The 25,599-nt window shown below is 50.1% G+C and overlaps 1 protein-coding gene across 2 annotated transcripts in view; it reads left to right on the top strand.

Annotated features, from left to right (window-relative positions):
- Slc12a7 (solute carrier family 12 member 7) overlaps positions 1-25,599 on the top strand; it is an 81,550-nt gene that overhangs the window by 29,409 nt on the left and 26,542 nt on the right. For both annotated transcript variants that reach the window (XM_087552656.1, NM_001013144.2), the window contains exons 2-5: positions 19,911-20,005; positions 20,426-20,548; positions 23,865-24,011; positions 25,244-25,298. In XM_087552656.1, coding sequence (XP_087408782.1) covers positions 19,911-20,005; positions 20,426-20,548; positions 23,865-24,011; positions 25,244-25,298 — 420 coding nt within the window. The remainder of the gene's footprint in view (positions 1-19,910; positions 20,006-20,425; positions 20,549-23,864; positions 24,012-25,243; positions 25,299-25,599) is intronic.

The raw sequence follows: 25,599 nt of genomic DNA, 5'->3' as shown, positions 1-25,599 counted from the left end.
CAGGCAGTAGAAACTGCACTTCCTCTGGTCATACTTTTAGGAGTCTGCATTCACATGCTAGAAGTGCTGGCCTGGAAGTGGCCTAGCCCAGGTCAGCAGCCTACCTGTCTCACTCTGTGACCCTCTCTCTCCATGGGATGCTGGACTGTTCAGATTTCTCTGCACAGACAAAGCATGCCATGTCTCAGGGCTGCTGCCTGGCTAAACACATAAAATCAGTTGTAAGGTGGAAGCAGAATCTAGAAGTCCAAACTCAGTGTCCAGCAGCCACGGAAGTGTGGAGGGTCGACAGCATCACAGAAACCCCCAGAGTACTGCCCCGATAGCCCTTCCTGATGCCCAGTGGCCTGAGGCAGACAATTCTACACATTTGCAGATGCCCCATATGATTAGTGTCTCAGGCAGAGGTAATTTTCCTTTTGATTCATTTCTTGTTCCCTGCACTATCAGGGCCCTCAAGTGGTGCCTGACGTCAGTCAGAGCTGAGGATTGAGCTTCTAGGAAGGGAAGTAACTATCAGGCTTCTTATGACTTGCACATGTTTAGGCTAAGGAGAGGAAAGCATGCACTTTTAATTTAATTCATTAGTTGTTTTGAGACAAGGTCTTATGCAGCCTTGAACACAATATGTAGCTGAAGATGACCTTGAACTCCTGATCCTGGTGCCTCTACCCACAGCTTGTATTACGTAATGTGTTGCCACACCCACTTTATTTTTTTTAAATATGTATTGCTGGTCAGGATTGAACCAGGGCTAGGTACATTGTTAGGCAAATGCTCTCAGACTCGTTCTGAGAGTACGTGTTTTAACGATCCTTTTATGGTCCAAGCTGAACTTGAGTAACTTGGCTGGGCTCATATAGAACTTGGCAGTTTGGTGCTCTGTATATTTAATATTTCTATAAAGATGGTTTTTGGAAACTTTAACCACCATACCGTGACGGGGGTGAATATGTTGTAGTCACAAGTCTGCTGGGGTTTGGTTGTTTCTTTCTTCCTTCCTTCCTTTCTTATAGTTATTATTTATTTATTTTTGTTTTCAATTTTTATTATTTTATTTCTTTACATTCCAGTCCTTGTTCCCTCTCTCAGTCCCCCTTCCCACAGTTCCTCATTCTATTCCTCCTCCCCTTGCCTCCCAGAGGGTACTTACCCCCGTCCCCCTCCCCCCTCTCCCCCAGGCATCCCCCTTCTGTCAAGTCTCTTGAGGATTAAACACATCTTCTCCCATTAAGTCCTGACTTATAGCAGACGTCTGCTCTGTGTGCCAGGGGCCTCCGACTGGTCCACGTGCGCTCCTGGTTGGTGGCTCAGTCTCTGGGAGCTCCCTGGGGTCTGGGTTAGTGGAGACTGCTGGTCTTCCTATGGAGTCACTCTTCCCTTCAGCTTCTTCAATCCTTCTCCTAATTCACCACAGGGGTCCCCAGGGGTCCCCAACTTCAGTTCAACGGGTTGGGTGTAAGTATCTGCTTCTGTCTCATTGAGCTGCTGGTAGGGCTGTCTGGGGACAGCCATGTCAGGCTCCTGTCTGGTAAGCACATCATAGCATCAGTAACAGTGTCAGTCCTTAGTGCCTTCCCGTAAGATGGATCCCAAGTTGGGCTAGTCATTGGACCGCCTTGTCCTGATTTCTAACAGGAGTTGCAGACCCCAGCCGGGATAAGAAAGGGACCTTACACTTAGTTTTTGGTGGTTAAAGTCCTGTATAGGCAAGAAGAAGGCTTTCCAAAGGTCGGCTGTGTGGATCTATACCATGTGTGTGGTCATGTGTGTGGTCATGTATGTGGGCATGTGTGTGGGCAACAGGCCAGGGCCAACTTGCCTGATCACAGGAGTCATCTTTGTACACTGCAACCTTGTCCTGCCTCCTATGCAAATCCCTTGACAGTTCTTGGAAGTATCATTTTTTTAGACATGTCTCCTGCTTGTGACGGAGTGAGTTTGGAGACCTCATTAGGTCTACACAGATCCAGGCTGCAGTTGAACGGGCCTCCTAGGCCATCCCAGCTTACACAGCCCGTGTCTTTGGAACCAGAATGTAGGTCTGGCATCTGACCCACATTCAGTCTAGTCTGCCTAGGGGTCTCCTCAAGTTGTGAACACATGGCTATAGGGAACCCCAGCCCTCTTGGGCCTGGTGCAGCTTCTCTCCCAGGGAAGCAGGTACTGTGAGGGTAGGAAGTAGACTTTTCCCTGGGCCATACATAAGGCTGAGCCTTAACCTTGACTTCCCCTGGTGCTGTGTGACCGAGGTAGGGTCTGGGATGGCAGTTTAGTGGCAGAAATGCAGTTGCTTCTGTCTCCTAGATAGTGTGTGTCTACCTGTGTCCTTGGCCCTGTGTAGGAGCTGGCCTCCCAACCCATATAGGTGAAAATTTGTTGGGCAAGAAGAGGGCAGGCGTGGTGAGTGGGACACCCACATTTTGCTCCCTTAGTCTTTTAACTTCTGTTTCCCCCTCACTCGGGGTCCCTCCCTTAATTATGTGTTCTAGAAGCACCTGGGATGAGCGTCTGGACAGGGAGCGTGCGTGCCCCTCAGCCTTTCAGCAGGACAGACATTGGATCTGGAGTTTATTTATTGTGAGATTCTTCTCGAAGTGGAAAGGACCTGTGAATTCTTGGTGTTCTGCTGGAAATGTTTACAGTGGAGAGAACACTGCTTGGGGCCAGGACCTTTCCTGTCTATCAAAGTGGGGCATCATTAGATCTCAAGACCTTTGGGGAACCTGTCAGGGAACGTGCAGGCTTCCTAGTGAGGTGCCCCAGGCATGGGAAAGGAGATTCCTCAATGGAGTCTTTCTGGATTTACTGCAAGGTAATCACTACCTGGTGGCCCTTCCACTCCAGGTCAAATCTGATGTCTGTGCAGGCTTCCTTCCGGTCTGGTTGTAGGTCCCCTTTCAGATTCCATCCCCGTGGTGTCGTGCTCTGTAGTTGACTTCACGTTAGTCACCTGGGGACTTCTTCCCTCCGTAGAAGTGACCCTATGGTAGAAGTGACCCTATGGTACGCTAACGGAGACAGTCCTGAGTCACCTTTGTCCTGTCTGGAGGTTGAGTGGAGGCTGGGCAGGTGATAGTGTTCTGTGCCTTCAGGGCTGCTGCTGACAGGGGTCACAGTTAGGACGAAAAGATTCAGAGAAAAGTACTGCTAGGAAGTGGACTGAGCAGGAGATTTAGGCCCTGCTCTGTTTGGCTAGGACAAGAGCTAACAGCCTCATCCTGGGATTTTTCAGGAAAGGTGTGTGTGTGTGTGTGTGTGTGTGTGTGTGTGTGTGTGTGTGTGTGTGTGTGTGTGTAATCAGAATAAGAAGGAAACATGCACCCTGTTTCCCTTTTCAAACCAAAGATAGTGCTGGGTTCTTTTTTGCTCAGTGGTAGGGTGCTTGCCTTGGGGCTGGGGCTTTGATCACCAGTATTAGTACTGTAAGACAAAGCTGCACAAAACAGCTGGAGGAAACAAAGGATCTCACAGGAGCAGGTGACCAGGTGGCTGCTGGGAACCCAGGTGTCTATGGGCTGTGTCCTGCCTCCTCTCAACTGTATCCGTGCAACAGGCCCTTCCCTTAGGAATCAGTGATACAGGTGTCAGCACCAGTCATCATGCTAGGCCCATGTTCATGTGGGTGAGCATGCATATATGTACTGTGTTTGCATGTGATGGTTAGAGGAGCTGGTTCCTCCCCAATGGCAGGTCACATGGTATTAGACATTGTCATTTTCCATGGTCAGACTGCCTCGTAAGTGGCTTAGTGTCACTGGGTGGCCTTCAGGACTGATGAGGGGGCTGAATGTTCTGACTCTCCAGTCATTACCATTTTTAAAAAAAAAAAAATAAATCTGAGGGTCCTCCTGTACCTAGAAATTCATCCTTTTCTGGACCCTACATAATGCTGTGCACTTGAGGCCAAGCCGACTCGGGTTGTTTGGGCACTGGGTATTGCAGTCACATTGATGGAGAAAGATCACCTAGTAAAGTGGTGTCTCTTGGACCTGATGCCTCTGTGACCAGATGGGTTCCCCGCTTCATCCTGGCGCAGTAGGAACCTAACATGGTGTAGGGCAATACCTCGTGGAGAGTGAGCTCTGTGGGGCCGAGTGTCAAGGGGACCTTTGTAGGATGCTCATCTGTTGCCTGCTGGAGCAGTGGGAGAGTGGCCATGTGTTCCTTGGGACCTGAGAGCAAAGAGAAATTCCAGTAGGGTGCGCAGGAACGATACGGACCACTCACCAGTGGTAGCAGAGACAAACTGATGGCTTCCAGAAAGACAGCCTTATAGCCTTAGGAGACTTGTGAAGGGCCTAGGCTCAGAATGAATTTAGCTTTTGTTGGTGGTGACTCAGGGTGGCCACAGGGTGCTGAGGTGGCTGGAGGGAATTCCTTAGGAAAAATGGCCTTGAGCCTGGCAGGAAGAGTCTTGCATTCAAGTGTGTGCATGCCACAGGGGCTGAGGCAACTCTTATCAGAGCAGGGCTACCATGGATTCTAGTATGCAGAGGCGTCCCTTAGGAAGAAGCCAGTGGTGAGTAGCATTATGTGAGCTGCTGGGCTGTGTGTCTTTAGTTTATTAACTCACCCGTTTGTGCTGGGTGTGGTCTGTGAAGTTACCTGCTCTCCTAGTAACACCATAGGTGTTGTATGTGTAACCTAAGAGCTGCTTTGGGAGTTAGACTCTGGCTTGAGGAGCAGCAGATGTAGGCGACCACATGTCCAGGCATGGTGTCACCTTCTGAACCTGGAGAGAGACCCCATTTTTACTTTTTGCTCTGGACACAGCTGTGGGAGAACACTAGGAACCATGTTACTCCCCTCTGTGAGTGGTGCTCATGGATTTCAGGGTAGTTTTCCTCTAGGTAGATAATCCCAATGTCCCTTAGAGCTGTTTGGCTTCTGGTGTACTTATTCTGTGGTCAGGAAGGACAATCAGAAAGAGGCGGAGCCCAGGAGAAGGAGAGAGGTTTTGTCCACGGGATAGAGCTGGTCACTCAGAAGTGCACCACAGCTCTCAGCACTGTCTAACTTGATGGGGTTTTTTGCTGCACCCCAGAAAACATCTCAGACCTCAGCAGAGGTTTTGGTCACATTCGCCTTCAAGACCATTTGGGAGTGGTTTCACTCTGCCTGCCTGGCAGTGAATGGGGGAGAGAGGTCAAGGAGCAAAAATGTAAGAGCACCACCTTAGCAGACAAGATCTGACCAGAGAGCGTCATGGCAAGCCCACGCTTCGGTGTTGAGGGGCAGAGACATTGGGCCAGGCCTTCTGCCTTCTGTTGCTTGAGACAGTAGCTCCATCCTGTTAGCCGTACAGTTGGGTATAGCGTGTGGTAAGACACCCAGCAGTCTAGCGGGCAGCTGGCTAGACAGCTTGCAGTTCCTGTAGCTCTTCGAACATAAAACCCTGCCTTTGCAAGCCTAGAGGGCAAAGTTTGGTGTACAGTGTTAAGTATTAACCATTCTTCCCATGCTCCTGTTGTCAGGGCCTGGCCAAGTGGCTGGGAGGAGATTACTGTCATTTGGAGTGACAGCTATACAGGAGGCAGCCACTGGAGAGTGAGTCCTGCTGGGCTGGAATTCAGAGGGAACACCCTCCTCTATGTAGAGGCAAGGAAGCCCCTGTGTAGACAGGATGACAGGAGTAGGTAGATAGTCTTGGGGTTCTGATGGCTTGAGGTGACAGGTCCTAATGGGTGCTGACTTTGAGCCCCCACTAGGGATCAGTCATAGAAAGTTTCCTACCTTCTTATGACGTGAAGGAGGGAAATTGCCCTTTAGGGTAGGGTCTAGGCTGTGCAGAGAAGCCTTCCAGTCCTGCTCAATGGCAGGCCCACCTTGGTGATGAGGCTTTCAGCTCTGTGTTCATATATATGTCCATGGTGGCCAGGCCACAAGCAAGTATAGGTTGGGGGGTTCTGGGTGTGTAGTTATGGTGTCCCTGGATCTGAGTTGCTTAGTACGCAGGTCAGATGTCCCCTTGGGCTGGAGGCTGCTATAGAATCATGTCCCTCCTAAGTAAAGGCCTGTACTGCTGGTGCCAGTGTCTTAGGGTCTAGGCTATCTGCAGGTGGGAGGCAAGACTGGCTCCATCAGCCAGTTGCTGGGGTACCCAGGCTGTTTCCTCCTTCTTAGGTAGGCTTGCTTTAAGAAAACCATTGTGTCAGGGTGTGGAGGCTGACTGGTATATTGGAGTATACGCTGGCAATATCGCTGCTTGGTCTGATGTTCTCAGAACCACACATGCATTTGATCACAGCCCCATGAGGGAAGGGTCTGCGGAATTCGAGGGAGGAAAGTGGCAGTCCAGCCCTGTGTTTTCATAGTTAGACACACTTTCATTTCCTTGCTGGTCTGAGCTTCTTTAAGCTTACAACTGCAGGGTGACCCATTTCTGAAGATGGCGGATGATTCTTGAGCATTTCTCTGTGCCTCAGTTTTCCCCACCAGGGCCTCATCTCTTACAAAGGCGGCCATGACCTTTCATCTTTTGGCCCATCCTTCTGTGGGTCTCTGGCGCCAGCAGGCTGGGCCTGGCTTTCAGGGAGGCTCAGGAAACATCTGATGGTCACTGGGGAGGACTGAGTGCTCTGGAGGCCATAGGAGGGAGTGCCAAGTGGCTCTTCTTGGGTTTCCCTTTTCATTTAATGGAGGGACTTGACCGCAACCCAGACAAGTATGTAACTGAAGCTGCCCCTGGGAGGGACCGACTGGTGTTCTGTGGGGGCGCTGATGCAGGCACAGGCCCCGTCCTCCTCTGCTTTGTCCTGGGCTTCTTGCATCTGGGCATTCGGGTACAGCATTCCTCTTCTCAGCTCTGAGGATGCTCTAGTCTCTGGGGAAGAGAGACTGGATCATGGCTAGCACCAACTGTGTGACGTGGGTTGTTGGAGAGTGAGGTCACCGGAGGCTGTCTTCCTCAAGGGCATGTCTTTTATATTAAGTCCCAGACCTACACACGGCTTAGGTAGCTGCTAGGGCTGTTCTCCCATAGATGACTAATGCCCTGAGGTTTGTCCTCCACGATGAAACAGTCTGGAGCTCTGATTTCTTTTGGCCTTGTACGGGGAGTATGTTGCCATGCAGATGAACCATGGGTGTGTTTCTATGTACAGGTGTGCATGGTATGCACACATAAGTACAGTATACGTGTGACTCTGGTATATACTATGAATGGATGAAAACACGTATATGTGTGAGTGTGCATGAGTACACATGTGTGAGCATATGCATGCGTGTGTGTGTGTGTGTGTGTACACTCATGTAGATATATGTTGTGTGTACTGTGAAATCTGAAATCGTGCAATTGTGGTGCGTCAGGCTTTGACCTCTTGTCCTCATTGGCTGCTTCTTTGCAGAGAAGCTCTTAGATGGCGGGCTACAAAGCTTCTGCTTCTCTGGGTTTTTTTAGGCCGGTTTGAATGCTAGACTTAAAAGCAATTAGAAGCGATGCCTTGTAAGTGGACATAAGGAATACCAGTGACCTTTATGGGCATGTTTTGGGGACCGTCCTACCAATTCAAGGGTAGGAGGTAGAACAGGCTTGCCACATCGTTTGGGAAGCTTCCTTCACTACTCACCGGGCCCCCAGATCTTTTTAGTGTTCCTCAGAGAATCTTTGCCTTTCAAACTATATGAGATGTGCTACTGAGTTGAGTTAGGGTGAGCAGGAGCGTGGACAGCAAGCTGTAGATGTAGGTACTAACCAAGGTTGCGGGGTTTCCAGCCCCCCCTAGGCATTAGCCTTGCTCACACACTTGGTTTGCCAGTTTCTACTTAGATCTGGACCTGTTCCCGTGGAGCCTTGTGGAAAAGAAGTGGGGTTGCCTGCCACCCGGTGCAAATGTTCTGCCTGTGCATTAGAGCCCCATCTGCAGCCCGGCATCAGTGCAACCTTGAAGTAAAGTGCATTGCTTTGCAGGAAGAAGGTGGAGCTGGGCCTGAGTGCAGAGGAAACACTCTAAGCCACTAACTTCAAAAGTTCCCACACTGAATTGGAGTGACAGAGAGGTCAAGTCAGGCCTGAAAGCATTGAGTAGGACTCGGAGCAGATGGGAAAGGACTGGGCCTGTTCCCTGAAGACAGCGACTCTCTACTGGACCTCACGTTTCTGGAAACCTGAGATGGGAGGCAGGGGTTAGAGGAATGTGCATGGAAAATGCCATAAGAGGTGACCCTCTTGGGCCGGAGCTGTGGGTGGTTCTTGTTTCTCAATATTTCCTTTGTTTTCTCTCCAGAATGCATTGTTCATTCAGCCCGCAATTTGCTGTTGAAAGTGGAAAGCCGTCAGCCTGTCGGTCAGCCTGTGGCTCTCTCTCTCTCTCATTAACCATGCTCTGTAGCCTGTCCCACTGGCCTGGATTTTCAGGATGCATGATGGTTCTGAGAATCTGGAGGGCGGTCAGGAGCCGATGGGTAGTCCTTGAGTTTTCCGGGACCCGGAACTCTGAAACCTATTCTAGCACAAAACCCTTTCACAATGCAGCCACCAGGGTAGTTTCGTGGTGGTGGTCCTGGCTGGAGACAGGCCGTCCTTAGGAAGCCAAAGAGCCGAAGGTTACCAGGTGGGACTGCATTTCGTCGTGGGTGCTTGCTTAGTAGCCAGCCCTCTGAGCTAAGCAGTTTGCGTACCTCCTCCACCAGGCCTCTCTGTACACAAACTCTGCTCCTCTGTGACCCATGCCCCATCTCCTGTGTTGCTAAGCTGGGTAGACTCTCCACCTACCCTGGATGGCCGGAAAGGGAGGAGGCTGCTGGCCTTTGCAGCCAGCTCTACCGGCCAGCCTCCTCAGCCTATCCGGGATGTGGCTCCGAGTCTCAGGGGTTGCTTTCTTTCTTTCTTTCTTTTTTTTTTATTCATCATACATTTATTAGTGAATATCCCTCTGAAATCAGCAACAATATTAAAAAAAATAATGATTGCACGACTTGGTCAAGCAGAACTAGCAACTTTCATTTTAAAAAAAGTACAAATCTGTTAAAAATTTCAATCAGTATACACATATATAGTACAACATACTAGTTATGTTAAATGCTACAAACCAATGTGAGTCCAGTGGGATGGAAAAACCACACATTTAAGCTTTAAGAACCATTTGTCTCTATATATTAGCATTTTCTCAAATACATACATGGGAAAAATGGGGTAACTGTAAGATGTGCAAGGAACAGGGCCCCCAAATCACATGTGTTTATGTGTGTGTGTGTGTGTGTGTGCATGTGTGTTTAGTAATATATATATAAAACCTTTCTAACACAGAACACAGGCACTGGGCCCAGCAGTGCTAGGGGAAGGTGCCCACTGTCAGGCCTAGGCCAGAAGTTGGTAAATAAAGAGTAAACAATGCCAGCCCAAGGGTTGCTTTCTATCCCTCCCTTGAGCCATTGAGGGATTAGTAGTAATGCCCTGGAGCCCTGCCTGCCTCAGGAAGAACAAGGGAGGAGGCCATGCCTGGATCTTGCTGTGAAGGCCTGGCTGCCTGTGAATGGGTCTGGGGGCCTGCCAGGTTGTGCCTGGTTTCTCCCTACTAAGACACCACTCTGCAAGGAGCAGGCCGGGAGTAGGGAATCAGCTTGCTGTCCTGGAGCAGATCCTGGGCTGAGGGCCAGCAGTGGTTCTGGCACTGCTTGGCTCTTGCCTATGAAACTTGGCCAGATTTCACACATACCTGATGCTTATCTAGTGGAGAGGTTGTCTCCCATGCCCAGGACCCTGGCCACCTCTGACCTATGCACGCACCTCTCTTACATTCACAGTCAGATTCTCTGACGGGACAGGGTTCCTGAAGCTTGAAGCCTGTAGTCCCTCCTTCAGTGGGACCTAAGAGACTGCAGCTATAGGAGGAAACTGTGTTTTATTACCTGCTTGCTGAAAAGGGAGGTTGCATTTGCCTACCTTAGAGGAATTCATTAAGACATGTTTGAGAAGCCAGACCTGAGGTTGCTTCTGAGAGGGGTTTCTAAGTAGAAGATGAGTAGGTGCAGGTCCTTGTCAAAAGTCAGCAAACTTGCATTTCTACAGGCGAGTCCCATTCAAACACAACCTTAGCATGGTGGCTCTCTGGGACATTGTGCTTACAACTATCTCTACTCATGTCCATAAACTTTAAAATGCATCAGTTGGACATCTACGAAGCAGGGGCAGCCTATAGCTAGTGGGCAGCTAGGAGCAACTGTCCCTAGGCTAACATAGGGCTGTCCCAATGTAAGATGACAAAGGGAAAAACCAAGTTGAGGCTTTTTCTCCAAGTTGAAACATCCTGTATTCTTTAGGATAGAGGTCAGGGTCGGCCCAGGTTCTGTGCATTTATAACATGTCTTCCTAAAGCATTTGATGCACTTGTAAGAAAACTTCATGGTCTCTGTGGGCCCAGGGCTGTAGTCTAAGCTAAGCCCACTGACCAGATAGTGTAAGTTATCATCATAGGAGGCCCTGGAGTGGCCCCATAGTGGCCCTGTGAAGAACTGCACCTATGAAGATAGATGGGCTGTGGGCAGTGTCCACAGAACCGCCAGACCTTGTATGGTGAGGAGAGGAGCAAGTCACAGTGGCCAATCCCCTTTATGTCATAGACAGGATGCCCAGACACCCTGACCATCCAGGTTGGTAACAGGGTGTTACAGCAGGTGGGTCTTTTAAGGGAGGGTTCCAAGGTTGGCAGGTTGTTAGGGTGGCTGATCAGGAGCTGGGCCTCCCTGGTGCCAGACAGGAATGATGCAGTCCGCCTTATCTCATGGCCGGATTGTGGAGCTGTGCTGGGACTAGTCAGCACTAAAGAGTCACGATGCTACTCTCTCTGCCACTGCTGCCATATTCCCCGAAGGTTCTCTGTCCACTGATGCCTAGGTTCTGTGGGGTTTCCTTTTGTCCATGCATGTTTTACCTACATGTGTGTCTGTGTACCATGAGTGCCTTGTGCCCACGGAGGCCAGAAGAGGGCACCAAGTGCTCTGGAACTGGCGCTACAGTTGGTTGTGAGTCACCTTGGTTCTGGGAATTGAATCCTAGTCCTTTGAAAGAAAGAGCAGAGTCTTAGTGTCTCCATCCTGTCCCAGGAGTCCTCAGGATATCTAGTTGTCCTTAGCTGAGAGGGTTTCTTACACTTACTCATTTCTGATAACCTGACGTCACGGGAGTGAGGTCAGGTCCTGGAAAGTTTCTTCTGTGGAGATCATGTCACTTCCCTGCCTGGGTCTGTGTCTGGGGAGGAAGGATTCAGGGAATGGGTACCTGTCCTCTGGTATCACATTGGGTCTTTCACTGTCCCAGAATTCTGTCCTATTTTCCTCAGCACTGGGGATAGCTGCGTGAGGCCCCTTTACACTATCTCCTCTCTAGGTCCCTCATCTGACATTTAGTCCTTTAATTTTTCTTTCTCTTTTCAACAAAGGACACGAGGCATGGGTAGTCAGCTGATACTGCGCCCTCTCTGGTTTCTGTTGAGGCCAGCTGCCCTTGGAATGGCTGCTGAGGCATCAACTGGCAGGTCATAGGTGTTACACAGGGAGTAGGCTCTGGCTGCCATGGGGATTATAGTCACTGTCTGCTGGAGATGCCTGAGACCCTTGTACTTGCATCTTAAAGGCCAGCAGGACGCGGATGTCAGAAGAGAGGCGTGATACCTCCAGTTGTATCTTTCTAGGAGTCCATCTGGCTTCCCTCGGTTTCGAGGTTCTTTGCTGCAGTCTGACTGTTTCATAGTTTTATGCATGAGGTTGCCGATATGGCACCAGCTCATCTGGAAGGTTTGCTAGAAGTGCTGGCCTTCCTGAGGAACCTCTATGGTCTGCGGCCCCCTCTACTCTAAAGGAAAATTCCCTCAGTACCTCAGGTCCTCTCCTCTGTGGGTCTGTGTGTCTATGGGCCCAGAGGCTCTGGGGTTTGTAGCAGATACATGACAGCTCAGCTGAGCATTCTTTGTCTCTGTTGTTTCTGTGAGGGAGGCTTGCAGGCAGGAAAGGGTGCATCCATCCATACCTCATTTGTTCTATTCTAGATTTTATGGCTGAAGACCCTGAAGATCTTACCTGTCATTCGTTACTGTTTTATTTTTGTGTTTTTGAGACCGGGTTTCCCTATATAGATCTAGCTGTCTTGGAACTGGCTATGTAGACCAGGCTGGCTTCAAACTCACCAAGATCAACCTGCTTCTGAGTGCTGTGGTTGATGAAGGGCATATATCTCTACCATCAGACTCTGTCACATCCCTTAATGACAGAAGCGGCAGAAAAGGGGGAGGGCTGAATGACTCATCTGCCTCTCTCTATTTACAGACCCAGGTATCCCCACGGTGTTCTCTGTCTCCCCATTCTGCATTTATAGGGAGTGCTTGGCTTTGTAATTTTCTAAATCCTGCTGCATCTCAGCTATGGAGGGTCGTGGGCTCTGCCCGCCCTGTGACTTCCGAATGAACCCTTTCTGGTTGTTCTGTCATGGAGTAAGTGACAGGCCATTGTTACCTGCGTGTGAAGTAGGCAGGGTTTTAGAAGTATTTCTGTAATGAGAGAAATTGATCACTTTTGGTCCACGAGTGTGGAGGTTTATCAGAAGAATTCGTCTTCCTAGGGTGGAGAGTTAGCCTTGTGGTCTCTTGACCTGGCCACATCTTAGCCGAGGTGGACAGAGTCTGGCTGCCTGGCACCTGCCTGCAGAGTACTGGAGCCTGCATTTCCTCTGGTGGAGAGGCCCATGTTTAAGTGCGTGGCTGAGGCAGTGGATACCTGACCTAGTGTCCACTCCTCTTCATGCCATCCATCCCTCTGCACACTCAGCTGCCCTCTGCCCAACATGCTTCTAGTCGCTGTGAGTGTGCCGCTGAGAGTGTGTTGCCGTGAGTGTGTCACTGTGAGTGTGCTGCTGTGAGTGTGAGTGTGCTGCTGTGAGTGTGCTGTGTGAGTGTGTCGCTGTGAGTGTGACGCTGTGAGTGTGTTGCTGTGAGTGTGCTGTGTGAGTGTGTCGCTGTGAGTGTGACGCTGTGAGTGTGTTGCTGTGAGTGTGCTGCTGTGAGTGTGCTGCTGTGAGTGTGAGTGTGCTGCTGTGAGTGTGCTGCTGTGAGTGTGAGTGTGCCGCTGTGAGTGTGCTGCTGTGAGTGTGAGTGTGCCGCTGTGAGTGTGCTGCTGTGAGTGTGCTGCTGTGAGTGTGCTGCTGTGAATGTGCTGCTATGAGTGTGCTGCTGTGTGTCACTGTGAGTGTGAGTGTGTCGCTGTGAGTGTGTCGCTGTGAGTGTGCTGCTGTGAGTGTGCTTTGAGTGTGCTGTGAGTGTGCTGCTGTGAGTGTGTCACTGTGAGTGTGTGGCTGTGAGTGAGTGTTGCTGTGAGTGTGCTGCTGTGAGTGTGTCACTGTGAGTGTGTGGCTGTGAGTGAGTGTTGCTGTGAGTGTGCTGCTGTGAGTGTGAATGTGCTGCTGTGAGTGTGAGTGTGCTTCTGTGAGTGTGAGTGTGCTGCTGTGAGTGTGAATGTGCTGCTGTGAGTGTGAGTGTGCTGCTGTGAGTGTGAGTGTGCTGCTGTGAGTGTGAATGTGCTGCTGTGAGTGTGAGTGTGCTGCTGTGAGTGTGAGTGTGCTGCTGTGAGTGTGCTGCTGTGAGTGTGCTGCTGTGAGTGTGAGTGTGCTGCTGTGAGTGTGAGTGTGCTGCTTTGAGTGTGAGTGTGCTGCTGTGAGTGAGTGTGCTGCTGTGAGTGTGAGTGTGCTGCTGTGAGTGTGAGTGTGTTGTTGTGAGTGTGCTGCTGTGAGTGTGCTGCTGTGTGAGTGTGCTGCTGTGAGTGTGCCGCTGTGAGTGAGTGTTGCTGTGAGTGTGTCACTGTGAGTGTGAGTGTGTTGCTGTGAGTGTGAGTGTGTTGCTGTGAGTGTGAGTGTGTTGCTGTGAGTGTGCTGCTGTGAGTGAGTGTTGCTGTGAGTGTGTCACTGTGAGTGTGAGTGTGTTGCTATGAGTGTGCCGCTGTGAGTGTGCTGCTGTGAGTGTGTAGTCTGACACCTTGGAGCTTAGCAGCTTTCAGCTCTGGGGACTCCTGAGCTCTGGACGTGAGTGTTTGGGTGTTATGTTCTTTTCTATTTATCTTTTTTTCCATCTATCTATCCACCTATCACTTACCTATCCATCTATCATCTAGCTAATGTGTGAGTACCTGTAGCTGTCTTCAGACACACCAGAAGAGGGCATCAGATCCCATTACAGGTGGTTGTGAGCAGCCATGTGGTTGCTGGGAACTGAACTCAGGACCTCTGGAAGAGCAGTCAGCGCTCTTAACCTCTGAGACATCTCTCCAGTCCCTATTTCATTCACAATTATCTCATGACTCTGGTGGAATTAGGAAAGGAGGACCTTTGGATGTCCTCTGTGCCCTGAAGATGGGTGCCATAAATACTTACCATCTGTTTGGTTTAGGTGTGGTCTCACCTGTGATTAGTCTCTTTGTATCTGTCCAGTCAGAGTTTGGGCTTTGATGATGGGTGTGTCTGTTTAGAATTGGTGTTGTTAGAGTGTAAGGTGTGATGATGAGTGTATGTCTTAAAGAATTGGTGTCGTTGGAGTATAAGATGAGACCTGGGGGACTAGAGAGAATGGTCGATTGCAAGCTTACGGTCTTCAGCACAGCCCCCAACTGGAGGGATGTACTGAAATTCTGATGATGTGTTTTACTATCTTTAAGGTTTATGAGCACATGTGCATGTGTGTATGTGAGTGTGTGTTTCTGTGTTGTGCACTCACACATTACTTTGCTAAGTGATACAAAGTCAGAGGTGTATGAGCTGCCGTAGTGGACGGCTTACTGTGAGCCAGGTTGAGGCTGTGTGTCGAGTCTACCCCAGTCTCCCCAGCATGTGTTCGTATCCTTATATTTCTTTCCAGGTCTCGCAGCCTTAGCTACCCCGTGTAGTCATCCCACTGAACGGTCGTTCATCTAGTCAATAACCTCATAAGTGTCTTGCCACCACTCCCGGGAGTGTTTCTTGGTCAGGCTGTGGGAGCACTGTTTCCCTCCATGAGTGACCATTGCTGTACCTGTGCATCTGGGCAACGGGTCAAAAAAGTCTCTTGAGAACACCAGCTGTGACTGCTCAGAACAGCATTATGGCTGCCCTTTGTGAGAGGCCCAGGCAGGCTACGACTGGAGGCCAGAAGAACAGTTTTCTGAAGAGCTTTTGCCCTTCCATTTCTTTCCATGTAGCCCTCCTCCCTGGAGACCAGTAACTTGAGCTGAGCTGGAGGCGAGCAGCAGAGACTTTGTTCAAGGTCATGAGCTTGAGTTGGCTCCCTCTGAGCATCTAAGGGAGAATCTGAAACCCTGTCTCCTGACCCTCTGCAGGGTTGTTGGGGTATGAGTCACACCCTGGTCCTCTTTGTCCTCAGAGCTGGTGACACCAGGGTGTGTTGCATTTGTATTTGCTTTTCTTGCTGTTTGTTTGTTTTCAAAGCAGGTTTTCACCGTGTAGCCCTGGCCTACAACTTCCATGTAGACCAGGCTGGCTGGCAACTCACAGAACTCTTATCCGCCTCTACCTCCCAACTGCTGGGGTTAAAGGTGTGTGCCACCATACCTGGCTTCTTTAAACCTGATATTAACTGATTTCCAGACATCAGGAAATCCTAAGTCTCTCCTACACTTGGCCTTAGCTCTCTGCATATGACATATTTACCACGGTGAAATATTCTTTCTTTCCCTTCTTCATCTGTCTCTCACACACATGCAGAGGCTGTGAGGCTTTTTTGGGGCAGGCCCTCTCAAAAGAAAAAAAAAGAAACAAAAACAAAACCCCCCCAAAACCACATTTTCTTTCAGAATTTCTACAGCATTTACCAGGTGAGAGAATTAATGTTCACTCAACAAAGAGTTTCACTGAGTCATATAACGTTGTGATGTCACCACAGAAAGCCCGCTATCCTGCTTGATTCTGAAATTTTCCTGTGTGCCTCTGCTTTCTGGGCAGCAGGGACTGCAGGCTTGTGTCTGTGGGCCCAATAGTTTGGATAGTGGCATGGTGGGAACACCCACTGATACACAGGACCAAGAATGCTTGCTGTCCAGCTACCCTTTACTGTGTATGGTATGATAGCCGTGACTGCTCAGTAATTCAGCTGGGCCTACCCCACTCGGCTGTGTATCCCCCATTGTCTCCCAGCTACAGTCTCCCTAGGCAGTTTCTTCTAGCCTGACCACAGGTCTGAACACCAAGGCATTATAGCAGGTCTCCATGGCTTGTGTGGTCCTCAGGTGCCTGTGTATATCTGTGCTTTAATCAGTTGATGCTTAGATGGCCCCAGAAGTGGTCATGGGGGACTATCCAGATGGTGCCCCTTGGCTTTTGACACATCACTGACATTTCCTGGTTACATTTAGTCTTAGTGTCCATCCCCCTGCCTTAGCCCTGTAGTCAGTGATTCTCCTGAGATGGTCTGAGTGGAGCTTAGCAGCATTTGTAGGTGCTGAGTATACATCTAGGGACTAGCGCGCCCTGCTTCTTGGCCTGTTAGCTGGCAGAGTAGGAAGATACATATGTCTATGCATGTGGGTAACTGGACACGCCCTGAAAAGGCCAGAGTTTCCACCCCTTCTTCAGATGTGTCACGCCTCAGGGCTCATCTGGCCCTCCCTTTCCTAGAGGGGTAGAAACTGGCTTCCACTGTCCACAGTGGGCTTTGTTGTTTGTTAAATTTAGTTCACTTATTAGAAGACCTGGGATGCTGTTCTAGAATGCTTCACCCATACTCTGGAGCAGGAACTGAACAATGAGGAGTCTGTGTTTGGTTACAGTGTTTTGGGTGCTTAGCATAATATTTATGTAGGTTCAGAAGCCATGAAAGGAAACGTATTGGCTCAGGATCCCCAAGACCGGTTCTCAGCACAAAGGAGATTTATTTGCCCCACAGGGGCAAACAGTAGGGAATAAGAAACAAAGGCAGGAGATAGAGGGTGAGGTTGAATTGGGAAGGGGACCGAGAGGGGGGTGGAGGGTTATTTGTCCTCAAGCACGGAAGGACTGAAGTACTATCCCAGGATGGAGAGGAGACAGACATAGCCAATTGGTGGCTTAGAAAGGTAAAATGGGAAGCCTCGGGTTAGGCTGAGGTGTTGAATTTTAATTGGGCATGGTAATTAGGTGAGCCAAGGGGGGCTTTTGATTGCAAGACTTGCTGGACTTTTGGTAGTCAGGCTTAGGAGGAAGGATTGGCCAAATAAGGGAATAGAGTGTGAGGGCTAGCTCTAGGAATGTAACCTAAGGATTTTTAGCAAGGCAGAGGGACTCAGGGAGAAAGGCAAGGCCCTCTAGAGCCATGCTGGAGCTGGCCAGAATTCCTTGGAAGATTTGAACCACACTGTTCAGCTCTCTCTTGGCCAGGGTCTCTTATACCTATTAAGTGTCTGTTTTGCTGTGATCCACCTCTCCTGTTTCTTCTGTCCCTTGACTCTCTTCTTCATCTGTCCCTTGACTCTCTTAGGTCTGCCACATGTAAGATTTGAAGGTGATGAGATGAGGAGACCTCACACTGGGGGCAGTTGAGAGTACAGGCTCTCGCCTCCAGATGGAAGGTGGTTATTCCGCAGGATGCTGGCCTGGTTAGCTCTGTGTGGGGGTGGGCATGGGTTTGATGGGAACCTAGGGAATTGTGCCTTGGCCGGTGAGCCCTCACTTGTATGAAAGGCTCTGCATGATTTCGCAAGGATGAGCGAGCGTGTATGCACAGGCGGATCAGCAGACCTCACTCAGCCCCCAGCTGCCTGACCATCCAGTAAAGGACCAGCCAGCCTTTATTTTTAGCTTCAGTCCATCCCCTCCTACTTGCTCCACGGTTCTGATGTGAGTGGAATTCGAAGGGTGTAAGGTCCCACTAGGGAGGATAGTTACACAGAACACACTGGGTGGGGTCGTGCCTTGCTGTGTATATTCCACTGCCCTCAGAGCTCCTGTCTTATCAAAGACCCTGCTGAGAAGCATGGTGTGGCCGTGTTCTCAGCTGTCTGTGCTGCCCCATGAGTTAATTCTCTGTAGAAGACTGTTCTGTTCCTACCTTATTTTAGTTCCTTGGCGATCTGGGGGAAGCTGAGGGCCGTGAATTAGGAGGAGGGGGACACCAGTGGGACTTAATAGCATTTGCGTGTGTACTGGCGAGGGAATTTCTTACTAGAACAAAGCCACTTCTGGGTTGTGGGCCCTCACAAAGGTTTCTCCCTCTGCTTTGGTTCAGCACATGTAATCAGATGCCACATTTTAGGGCCTACTTAAATTCAGGGCCGGGCACTTTGTGTTCCTTTGTTCCCTGACCCCTGATGACCTTGATTATTGGAGTTTGTTACTGGGACCTGGGTCAGGTGTATCCTGAGACAGAAAGGGTCTAGTGAGCTTCAGGGATCTGCGTCAGCCTTTTCTGTTTGGCTACCAATCAGGATTGGTGGTAAACCATGGTCTGAACTAGCTAATAGGAGCTGTGTGTGGGCCTTTCCCGGAAGGCCAGCATAATCCCATTGGGATTTGAGGAATTTGAAATTCAAAGCTACTGTCAAAACAAAACAAAAAAAAACAAACCTTAGTGTGTGTGTGTGTGTGTGTGTGTGTGTCCTCCCTCAAAGAGGGCTTTAGTCTTTAATGGGGCCAATCTGTTTGTGAGATTCTTGGCTTTTAGGCCAGTCATCCCCAGAAGTATCACATGCCTAGTTAGTAGGACTTGAAAGAGGACTTAATGTAACTTTCTGTTCCCCAACTGGAGGCTGTTTAGAATCTTTACCTGTTCCTCCTTCCAAGTAGCTACCTTGAATAAGTCCAAGTAAAGATTCATTGCCCTGCTCCTATCCTATGCTGCTGGCCCACAATATGCTCAGGGACAAAGGCCTTGGTTCCAGACACCAGCACAGGGTCACAACCTGTCACATCAGGACTCAGTTCTTGAGGTCTCACAGCAGAGGTCTCCTTTAGGTTCCTTCCTTCCTCAAGGATGCTCCCTTTCTACAGACCTCCGACTGCAGTATCTCAAGATCACTACTTCGGCCTCAGTGGATGCCAAACTAGCCCTGTGTTTTTTGTGACTGAACAAATGTCTGGGTCCTTGGGCAGCTGGAACATGAGGTATCGAGGCCATGTGCCCAATGCCTTGCTATTCTGGGTCAGGAATCCAAACCCCCAAGGTGTGGTCTCCTCTCATCCTGGGCATCATAACATTATACTGCTTACTGGACCTGCCTGTCAAGGGCCTTAAGTGTCCATGACTCGTTGACTGTGGACATGGAGAGGAAGCAGAGGTGAGGATCCTACTTGTAGAGACCTGTGTGGAACACACTGCAGGACCTAACCTGTCCCTCCTCCTCCATCCCATTTGTCAAGACTGTTACTGATTTTTTGGAGGGGGGGTCCCCTTCTTTCTGGCCCTTGTTCCTGAGATTGGCAGAAGTAGGATCACTCTCTCTCTTTCTGCCTCGGGAGTCCCATGCCCCCATTTATGCCTCACCAGAGGAGGTCACATAGCTGGTAGCCAGGTTAAGCTTCCCTTCCCCTTACAAGGTCATGTCCTCATGCAAATATGGCACCCTCAATTGCCTGTTATTATCCCACAAGGGTTTAAATGGCTTTTGTTCTCCCCAGCAATAAACTGAACCAGTTCTCCGAAGCTGTTCCTAGGTGTGTGGGTTCCTTACTTGAGTACTCACCAGTCCAGCCCCGTGTGCAGAGGGGAGAAGCAGACATAGGATGTCACCATCTCACATGTGGAAACTGAGGCAGAGAGGATTGGTCTAGGAACCTGGCAGCATGAGGCATGCCCTTCGTACCAAGGGCTAAGGAGTCCCTCAGAGGCACATCTCTGCCGAGACCCTGGCAGGGAAGGAATTAGAATACAGGGTCCCATACCTACTAACTTGGCCACGCTGCCTCCGGGCCTGCATGGCCTGGCATCCTTAGATGCCTGGACTTAGAACCTGACTGTCTTCCACAGGAGATGGAAACCCCAGGGAGAACAGCCCATTCATCAATAATGTGGAGGTGGAAAGAGAGAGCTACTTCGAGGGGAAGAACATGGCGCTTTTTGAGGTAATTTTATTTTAGTTTCTACATGTAAAAGGTACATTAGTGAAGAACCTGTGGGGAAGTAAAGGAGCAGTCGTTTCTTGTGTCCCGGGCAAGGGCAGCCTGGGCTCATGAGGAAAGAGCAGAGTGCTTCTGTCTGAGATCCACTGAGCTGATCTATTTCTGATAATTGAGCTGCAACCTGGGCAGACGCATTCCCTACAGGTCCTGAAGCCTGAGGACCCCCTCAGTCCTCTGATTCTAAACCTGCCGGGCAGATGTTCTGGGGCACACAGATCTGGGGCGGGGTGGTGGTGGTGGTGGTGGTGGTTCCGTTCACTTGGCTGTGGGCTCTTGGGACAGATGGATCTTCTGGGCCGGTGATCTGCTGCCCTGGGATGTTGATGAATCTGGTCCCAACTATGTGACACTTTGTACCCATAGGAAGAGATGGACAGCAACCCCATGGTATCATCACTGCTGAACAAGCTGGCCAACTATACCAACCTGAGCCAGGGTGTGGTAGAGCATGAGGAAGATGAGGACAGCCGGAGGCGGGAGATCAAGGTACACACACTGCCTTCTGTGGATAGCCGTCTTTCTAGGCAGAGAACACCAATGCCAGACTTTCAGATCTTGTGTATCCTTTCCTTTTATGGGGCTTGGCCACCTTCATCTTTCTGGTACTGTGTCCAATGTCCTATGCTTCTGGGAAGGGACAAGGTCCTAGAGGTGGTGTGCAGGCTGCCCTGCATACTTTGAGTGGGCGTCTGTGGGACTATTATAGCTCCAGAGAGACTCCTCAGACACTAAGCCCTGCCTGAGGTCTGGCTTTGTGTTTCATTTTATTATTTGGTTGCTGTGTTTGTTTTTGAGATATTCTCACTCTGGCCAGGAGCCCATTGTGTCACTCAGAGTTGGCTTTGAACTCTTGCCTCAGCTTCCAGATACTGGGATTACAGGTGTGTGCCGTTATGTCTGGTTTAAAGCCTTCACTAAAGACTTTGAGTTTTTTTTTTTTTTTTTTTTTTTTTTTTTTTGGTTCTTTTTTTTGGAGCTGGGGACCGAACCCAGGACCTTGCGCTTCCTAGGCACGCGCTCTACCACTGAGCTAAATCCCCAACCCCAAGACTTTGAGTTTTATTCCCATCAATTCTGTCTAGCTGCCTGAGGCCCCTGCTTTCTCTGGAGGTAGGAGTTCAGTGCTGGTGAGCAAAAACGAAGGTGATCTACCCTGTTTGTCACAGCTAGCTGTTTCCTAGGTGCTTCTGGTGAGCCGGTGCCCAGCCTGACTGTGGGTCTATGGAAGTCAGGCCACAGCTCGGCACTGGCTGTCTTCTTTCCCCCTGCTGTGAACACGGCAGGGTCAGTACTGTGTTTCAAATCTACAAGTGTTCAGCACTTTTGAGACTATTCAGATCTGGGGCCATGTGGTCCCTGGGGACAGGGCTAAGGTTCACAGAGGCATGGGCTGTCTTCCCAGGAGCAGGGCAGTGGCTTCCTCAGAACGTTGTCTGGACCATGCCTTTTTCTGCCCTCTCCCGGATACTCTGGGCATCCTTAGCTGAGAGTCACAACTACCCAGATGTGCTGAATGACAGACTATAAAGGAGAATTTAGGGGCGGTGGTGGTGGTAGAAGTAGGCTTGTCACTCAGATGCATTAGTGGGGTTTACTTGTGCCCCCCATCACTGCCTCATGGCCCAATAGACTCTTGGGCCTCATAAGCCCTAGGCCTTCCCTGTCCACAGTACACATGTCCATTTGCCTGTCTGTCTCTCTTGTCTGCTGGAATTTGTGTCCAAGGAAAACTTGGCCCATGCCAGGGAGCAGGTCTGAATGCATCTTGGAACTGACCCTCAGCCTCAACTCTGCATAGTCCCGGCCCCACTCAGTTTAGTCTTTTTTCCCTAAGAGTGGAACCCAGCAGGCTTGGCTGCCCACAAGGGCACTGTGGAAAGAACCTGTCCTTGTAAACAGAACATCCAGGTTTGGGGATATTATACTTGGTATGGCCTTTGTATATTTTACCCTATCCCAAAGTGTGACAATTCTCTGGCCACTGTTTCCCTCGAGGACATGACTTCTGGACTGGATTTCAGTTGATGAATGGTTAGGACCACAGCAGAGCTGCCTATCTTGGTTGAAAATGCCCCACTTAGTGATCCACTGGGTCAGCTTGACAGGAGAAGTAGAGCCTGCCCCCGGTGTCTCCTTTGATGGCACAGAAGCTTGTCCCCAGAGACGGGAATCACTTTCTTTTGAACTGCTTCTGGGTTGTAAACAGGTCTGGGTCATTTGGACAAAGCTGAGAGCTCAGAGGTGGCCATCCCCTCTTTGAAGGATCTGGGAACCCCAGGCAGACAGCTGGCTCCTGAGCCCATGTGTCAGTGGGATCTGAAGCTAAGCCTCCTATGTACCTCACTCAGGCTGCCCATCATGGCCTGCCTAGACAAGTCGTTTTCTGCCGCGTTTCTATTAGAGACATTGGCTGTCCCTAGTATCCATCTCATGCTGTGGTCTTGTACACACACATTCTTGAAAAATTAAAAAGGCAGGTTTGAGAGATGGCTCAACAAGTGTAGGTGACTGCTACTCCTCCAGAAAACCCGTGTTGGACAGCTTACAACCAACTAGGATGCCATTTCAAACGGACCCAGTGCCCTCTTTAGTCCTCTATTGGTACTTGCACTCATGTGCGTTAAACCAACAGACGTGCATGTACACATAACAGATTAAAGATGATAATAACTCTCAGAAAGTCCCAAAGGCCTTTCTTCATCTACCAGCTTACAGAATCCAAACCCATAAGGATTTTATTTTCTGACCCCACAATGCAGTGCCAGACCTCAAAGATAGGGAGGGCATGAGGTCAAGTCTTGGGCCTCCCTCTTGCTATATATATTTCTCCCTTCTGTGTGAACCTTGATGCTCACTGGCCTTGGGTGCAGGGATAAGGTCTCCAGGCTGTCAAACCCAGAGCTCTCCACACACTCTCCTTTTTTCCTGTGAAACCTTTGATGTCGAGTTGGTGGACGTTAAGCGGCCCTGCCCTGGGTGGCTCACAGTGGCAGGGTCCTGTGCAGGCCTGAGCTGCCATCCTGTTCTCTCAGGTTTAGGTGGTCAGTTTGTTCTCCTTGGACTCTGCCCTCTGGCCAGCTACAGCCATCCTGTACCATCCCTCAGCTGCTGGGCTCTCGCTGCCTGGTCTAGGTTGGATGACGTCCTTGGCCAGGCTTCTGTGCGAGCATTGCTCTGTGCCAGCCCTGTGGTCATCATCTACAGGCAATGTGCTCAAGCTAGTCCTCCATCTTGTTCTGTGTCCACCTAGACTGAGATGAGCCTCCCTGTTGGGGTCTGGCTTCTCAGCTCTTGTGTCCCCGAGTCTCTAGTCTGTTTCCTATTGTATGACAGTGAGACTTTTGAACTTTCAGGTAGTCTTACTGGTGTTTGGCCCCTTTCTGGCCTCCTTTCTTTCATGCCTCAAGCTACCTGGCACCAAGATTCAGGCCCCTAGCTGTCCCACATATAGAACAGGGACCCTACCTCACTGTTCCAAACTTCCCACTCTGATTCTTCTCCCCGGCAGGAAACCAGAGTCAGGCGGTTTGTTCCTGTGTCTGCCTAGGATGGTTTTCTCAACCTCCAGCACAATGCTCTAGACGCCAGGAGTCTGCTCTAGAGTCACAGAACCTCATCTTATTTAGGACGTAGATTTTTGTAGGCATCTTCCCTATCCTTGTATTTTCATTGTATGGCCACCATGTCCCTGCCCAGTTTTTCTTTTCCTGTGACCTCCAAACCAAAACATGGGGTAGGGCTCCAGGCTGAGTTACTGGGTGCGGGCTGTGAGCCTCCCCAGACATATGATACTCTGTTCCAGGCCCCACGCATGGGCACCTTCATCGGAGTCTACCTACCGTGCCTGCAGAACATCTTGGGTGTAATCCTTTTCCTGCGCCTGACCTGGATTGTGGGGGCGGCTGGCGTTCTGGAGTCCTTCCTCATCGTGGCCATGTGCTGCACCTGTGTGAGTGTTCATGTTTGCAGCTGGTCCTGGGGCAATTTCGCAGGAGCTGTGCTAGGGCCCGGGGAGGCTACTATTGGGAAATCCAGGTCTGCGTTTTTAGGTCCCTCTCTAGGAACCAGAGAGGCTCAGTCCTATAGAGGACTCAGGAGAGGTGGGCTGGCCCATCCGGTCTGGCAAAGCAGGTTTCCTGCTAGTCTGAAGATCTTATCTAGCTGTATCTATGTTGAGGGTTGCATTTCTCGTCAGGACAGGTGCCTCTTATTGGGGTATGATGAGACCCCCCTAGTTTGGAAGGATAATGGATATTTTCAGAGTTTCTTGAAGAGAAAGGGACACAGGTTTGAAACTTGTTCAAGTCCAGGCTTCCAGCATGTTTTCTAGTTCTACTGACATTTTTGTCATGCTGGTTTACCTTATCCTTGTTTACCAGCTGACTTTCTGTCCTTCCCCTTCCTCTGGTGAGGAAGAGTATACCTTTGTTTTACTTACCCACGTGTCACTGGGTCCTTTCTGTAGGGAAGTCAGATAATATGGTTGAATGGGAGTCTCCTTGACTCCTACCCCAGGCTACCTGACCACTTGTTCCCTGATAGCTCACACCTGTGTGTCTATCCCAGGCTACCTACTGTCCTTTGACTGGCCATTCTTGTGGCTACCTGCTTGCCTGTTCCATGACTGGTCAGTCTATGTTGTCCTTCCAATCCTCCAGCCCATGCTTCCCAACTGGTCACTTCATGTCTTTGCCACACCATGACCACCCTAGGGCATTCGCCTATATTTCCAGGCTGGTCATTCCACATGGTCACCCCAAGCTGTCTTCTGGTTTCCAGTGGATGCCATTCTTGGTACCACATTCCTGGTACCCTCAAATAAACTTACCTGAGCAGAGGGTGCTTGCTGGAGGTGAGGGGGATACAAGGTGTGGTGCCCTGTTCCCTGTTGCATGCACATCTAGATGAAGCGTCCTCTTGTGCTTCTTGGATTGGTAGAAAGGTCAGGCACTTAGATGAGGTTCAGCTTTCAGGTCTGTGGCGAACAGGGTCCGAAACCTGTGTCTTCTGTGACCTTTGGGAATGGGTTTGTGGGTTGGGTAGAAAAGGGTTGACAGGCAGGAGGCCTGTCTTCCCTGGTCATTAGTACCTCCTTTGAGGTCAGAAGCTTGCAGCCTCAGGCTGAGCGCGTCGGAGCATCTCAGGGCACGAGTTTCCTGAAAAAGCTGCCTCTCTTTGCAGACAATGCTGACAGCCATCTCCATGAGTGCCATCGCTACCAACGGTGTGGTCCCAGGTGAGGGTGCCAGCGCCTGTGGCCCTTGAGTTGGTTTATCGATCTCTTCACAGTACAGGGCAAGAGCTATTGCATGCAGATGCCATTCCCGCCCCAGGCTCATGTGATGACAGTGACATTAACTGTTTTCACCAGGGTGGCACTGGAGTATTGTGCTGCCCATGGAGAGAAGGGAGAGGCTCTCTCCCCAGAGGCTCTGGTGTAAACACACCCTCACTGCTTGCCTGTCTGTTACTACGAGGACAGACACCACATCCTTGAGTTGGACACAAACCTAAGTAGAATGCAGGTCCTTCTGAAG

The sequence above is a fragment of the Rattus norvegicus genome, chromosome 1 (assembly GCF_021556685.1).
Source record: "Rattus norvegicus strain SHRSP/BbbUtx chromosome 1, alternate assembly SHRSP_T2T, whole genome shotgun sequence".
Classification (NCBI taxonomy): Eukaryota; Metazoa; Chordata; class Mammalia; order Rodentia; family Muridae; genus Rattus; species Rattus norvegicus.
Note: the sequence above shows the minus strand (reverse complement) of the source record. Positions and strands in the feature narration are given on the sequence as shown.